Source organism: Sinocyclocheilus anshuiensis, unplaced genomic scaffold (assembly GCF_001515605.1).
Source record: "Sinocyclocheilus anshuiensis isolate Anshui unplaced genomic scaffold, SAMN03320099.WGS_v1.1 scaffold1383, whole genome shotgun sequence".
Taxonomy (NCBI): Eukaryota; Metazoa; Chordata; class Actinopteri; order Cypriniformes; family Cyprinidae; genus Sinocyclocheilus; species Sinocyclocheilus anshuiensis.
The window spans coordinates 471,857-476,840 of record NW_015536550.1 but is presented as its reverse complement, the minus strand read 5'-3'; the positions used below and the strand labels follow the sequence as shown (position 1 = coordinate 476,840).

At 34.8% G+C, this 4,984-nt stretch overlaps 1 protein-coding gene across 1 annotated transcript in view; it reads left to right on the top strand.

The window, feature by feature from the left end:
- The first annotated feature begins 663 nt into the window (after nucleotides 1–663).
- The window catches only part of LOC107700749 (transmembrane protein 222-like), a 17,506-nt gene continuing 13,185 nt past the window's right edge, over nucleotides 664–4,984 (top strand). Inside the window, exons 1-2 of the mRNA XM_016502543.1 lie at nucleotides 664–882; nucleotides 4,108–4,192. Coding sequence (XP_016358029.1) covers nucleotides 764–882; nucleotides 4,108–4,192 — 204 coding nt within the window. The 5' untranslated portion in view covers nucleotides 664–763. The remainder of the gene's footprint in view (nucleotides 883–4,107; nucleotides 4,193–4,984) is intronic.

The window sequence follows — 4,984 nt, the reverse complement described above, 5'->3', positions numbered from 1 at the left end:
TCAGAAGAGATGACTTTTCATGTGTGGATTACTTGTGGATTACTTGTGATGTTTTTATCAGCTGTTTGGACTCTCGTTCTGACGGCACCCATTCACTGCAGAGGAATCACTGATGTCATGAAATGCTGAATTTCTCCAAATCTGTTCCCAGGAAGAAACAAACTCATCCACTGAATCTTGGATTCAGCAGATGTTCACTTTTGGATAAGTCATTCCTTTAAAGTGAATTCATTCATTCATCAGTGTACCTTTTTTCTGCGCAAACACTGTTATTATTATTATTTTTATAGAATATTTTTTATTCACAAAAACAAAGCAAATTACATTTTCATTTTTAATTATTTATTTACATTAAAGCAATTAAACAATGTTCTAAATTGTAGCTCATAATGTGGCAAAAGTATGAATTTTAAATCTTATTTTGATAGCCTACCTGGGATCATTCTTTTAATTTATAATGCCTTTGCATTTAAATAAATAAATAAACACTTGTCTATGCCCAGATCCTCTCATACAAAAATAAAAATGAAACATTAGGCTAAAATGCCATTTGACTTTAATAGGCTACTCGTTTATCTGATATTGGTGTCAAACATGTTCTCTCTCAATGGTTATTAGTGTCATTGTATCGCTTGATATTTACCATTGATAAAGTGTGTGGTCTGCAGTTGCCAAAGGGACCCCGGAAACGCGCCGCTCGCGTCGCCAGCGCGCTGCAGATCCAGGAAGCGGAACGAATGAAGTTAATTTCTCACAGCTGGTGATGGCGGATGCTGTCGAAATAGAGACCATGAAGAATTATAACATAGCGTTTGAGAGGATAGACCCGAACATTAGCCGCTATCCCTACTGTATTGTATGGACGCCAATCCCCGTGTTATCGTGAGTGATTCTCGCCTCCACTGTTGCTTTTGCTTCATGTTGATGTTTTCAAATCTATTCAGTCCCGTAGAAAGAGGTTTGTGTTTATGATGGATGCATAACACCAAACATTACACCAGGAAGCAATGCGTTGCGTCGCGTCGCGTCATCGAGCAATTGCGGTGTACACCGCTTAGTTGATGTGGCAGCGTTCTGGTATGTCGCGTCGCGTTAAGTAGGTTTAATAAAAACATTACCAGATTTGGCATTTGAACCGGTTTTACTGAGAAGGAAAACCTGGTCGCTGTGATTTAAAGGAGTAGTTCCCATTAGGAAATAAAATTCTGCCATCATTTATACTCGTTTTCATGTTGCTCTAATCCTGACTTTGTTCCATGGAACACAAATTCAAATATTCGAACACGCGCTCTTCGAAGTATTTTAAACAATGTTCACATTCTTTGATACAGTAAGAGTGGATGGGGACTGGCGCTGTTGTGTGTGGATGGAGACTGGAGCTGTTGTGCTCCAAACATGACAAAAAGTAGTTGAACTTAAGTCATATTATAGCTTTGTGTGAAGAACAGACGGATCTTTAGAGTGTTATTTGCTAAAACTGTATAAGGTTTGTAGTTAAATTAAAATATGGTGTGAGAAACGGGTCAAACAAGGGTGGCTATACAATTAAGTATTCACAGTTTTCATAGCCTACCAAAATATTTGAATGTACCAGGGTTATTACATTGTCATGGAAAACAAAACCTGTCTAACCTTCATTATTTCATTTAGCCATTTCATTGGCTAAAAACGGCTCTTTGTGCGTGTAAACATTATCCTTCCCTATACTTAATCTTGATCCAGTAAACATGAATGATTGTAAAAAGCTATTTGAGACATTCAGAATGAAATCTGTTTAGGCCCGTTCACACCAAGAGTGATAACTATAAAGATAACTATTACAATAACTATTGTTAACTGAGAGTGATTTTAACAGTAGCATTCCTCTGTGTCATTATTGTTATTATAGCCATGGTTAAAGCGATTACAATGTTTTCTCGTCTCTTTACATAAAAGTAGTGTGGAATGGATTGTCATAAGATGTATAGTGCTAAATGACTACCATATGCACTATATACACTTGGGTGGAATACCATGGTAATACTTTGATAATTGTAGTACATTTTAATACTTTTTTTGTAAAGTAAAATCTTTGTGATTGGACACCATTTTGTAATGCATATCAGTAATTCTATAACATACATTATAATTTATGACCATTAGTTGCAAACACGACACCTTTGTTGAATCTTTGATGCATTTGTCCTGGGATGGAGCTTGAGTTCATTAACAACACCCATTATGTTCTGGTCTGGGATCAGAATCCAGACTCCTTCCGATAATCATTTGCTGAGATGAATTACAGCTGGTCTTAGACCAGTCCCCTGGTGTACTCCACTGCAGATTATCTCAGTGTGAGAGTTCCTCGCCCCATGTTTTCTTCTTCTCCTGTATTTGGGTCGGCGGCTTGCTCTGTAGGACACTCGGTGATAAATATGCACATGGACAGGAGCGTATCTGGGGTGCCGGCGTATGCCCTACTCCACTTCACAAACTCCACCGGGGCTGTTTTATCCAGGATATTCATACCGTTATTCATATCGCCCCCCTGAGAGCTCTGTTGATAATACTTTTTTAATCACTTTGACAGGAATTTTGGTCTAGTGTCTAATCCGCTTCCTTATCTGGTTGTCCTTTGGTTTGCTGGTTCTGTTGCCCTGCTTGTTAGAATCCCAAAGCCAAAATAACATGAATATGAATCAGCAGGGGAAGCTGGATTCTGGCCAGGTGTATGATATTGAAAAGGGCATTCTCCAGCATCAAGCCTTGTGCTTTCAGCTGTCCTCCCAAAACACACAAGTTTATGTGTATTTCCGCTCTTGTGAACAATTTCAAATAATAGCTGTTTTTAGCCATTTCCTCGTGCCTTTTTTGGCTCTAGCCATGCAAATGTATTAAGTGAAGGGATATTGTTGTGTCTGTTGGTCCGTTATCATAAAGTAAACCCTCATGCAAGAATTGCACACAAAATTTCCATCTATTTGGATTATGCCGTTTTAACATGAACAATAATAAACCTAATCTGATGCATATATGTCAGTCATACATAAATGAAACGGGTATTTATTTATTTAAATATAGTTTAATGTAACTAACATAGCAAATGATGAAAAGTAAACTTAAATAAACAAAAATTGTACCACTGCATTGTCTGTTGACTGCTGTTTTTCTTGGATAACCAACTATTTTCTTTTCAGACCATCTGTTTTTTGGTATGCACTAACAACTACGCCGTCCGTTGTGTTCTGACTTGAACTGGGTTCTTCTCCGGTTCCAGATGCTTCGGATGTAAGGCCGTGCATTTTGTCTGACGTTGTGGTGTCACAGTCAGGGCAACTCACCGAGCCAGATTCATCAACATCCAGTTCATCAAGAAGCTGACGTTTTGTCTGGTTTAGTGTAAGGCTAACATCACCGTCACTTTCGGAAGTGGTATCTGGAACGTAATCATCTGAACTCTCTGGTGTAGAATCAAAGAGCTCATCAGAATCTTCAAGAAAAAAAAAAAAAAAAAAAAAAAAAAAAAAAAAAAAAATTAGGCCTAAATTTAAAATTGATGTATTTTAATTACATATAACATTTCTATCCATTTGGATTAAACTTAATCGTAATGTGATGCATATTTGTCAGTCATACATTAATGAAATGAAAATGGTAAGATTTCTGCACTCAAAAAAATAAAAAATAAATAAATAAATAATTTCAATATTTGCATCTATTTGATTTTAAATTGTCATATTTTCAAAATGCATTCATTTAAATTGCTTAGAATCAGCATAAATCTGTTCATTGTGAAAAAAAATGACATTTATTAATTAAAGTAAGAACAGTTCAAATATGGCTGACTGTGGAACAGGCAATAATCAAATAGTTAAAATAAATGAGACTGAAACAAATTGGATTAATTGATAACGAATATATAAAGTAGTTACTGTATTTTGTATATAAAACACATTCAGTTAGTACTCTCATGGAAATAAATAGTTATAAAGAACTATAAAGCAAATTTTCAGAAGATGTACATATTTACAGAGAAAATTAATATAAGCTTTTAACAAAATCAAAAATCTTAAAACGGTGTGCTTTTGTTGGTTTTGTTGATTCCTTTTGTTTGTTGTATTCTTTCAGATGGCTCTTTCCTTTCATCGGACACATGGGTATTTGCACCTCCACTGGAGTGATACGCGATTTTGCAGGTCCATACTTTGTCTCAGTAAGTGTATTTACATGCACTATTATAATTGAGATAAAAGGGGCTTGTGGCATATTCAAGCTAGAGTCCTCATCTGCCTGTCCAAGAATACATGAGACAATGCATGACTGGATATTTAAATACACACTCTGAAAAACAGAGTTGACATGCAGCAAGCATACAATGTCAGTGTCATCCAGTTAACATGTATACATGCAGGACAATGTCTAGCTATAGTAACATTATCTAGGTCTGGTTGTCTGACTTCACAAAGACCAGACTGCTACAAAGTTTTCCTTTAATTTTTGTTCAAGCTTCTTGAATAACTAAAACTCATTGAAATACTAAAAAGTTAATATGAGATTAAAATTGGCCTTATTTACTTTTGTTTTATATATATATATATATGTATGTATATGTATGTATGTATGTATATGTATGTGTGTATATATATATGCATGTGTATATATGCATGTGTATATATGCATGTGTATATATGTATATATGTATATATATATATGTGTATATATATATATATGTATATGTATATATGTATGTGTGTATATATATATATGTATGTATGTGTATATATGCATGTATATATATGTATGTGAGTTCATTTGCAAAAACAGATTTTGAAAATTGTTAAAAACGGAGTTATCTGTTTTTGCAAATGAACTATATATATATATGTATATGTGTATATGTATGTGTATATATAATATATATATGTACATGTATGTGTGTATGTATGTGTATATATATGTGTATGTGTGTGTGTGTGTGTGTGTGTGTGTGTGTGTGTGTGTAGTG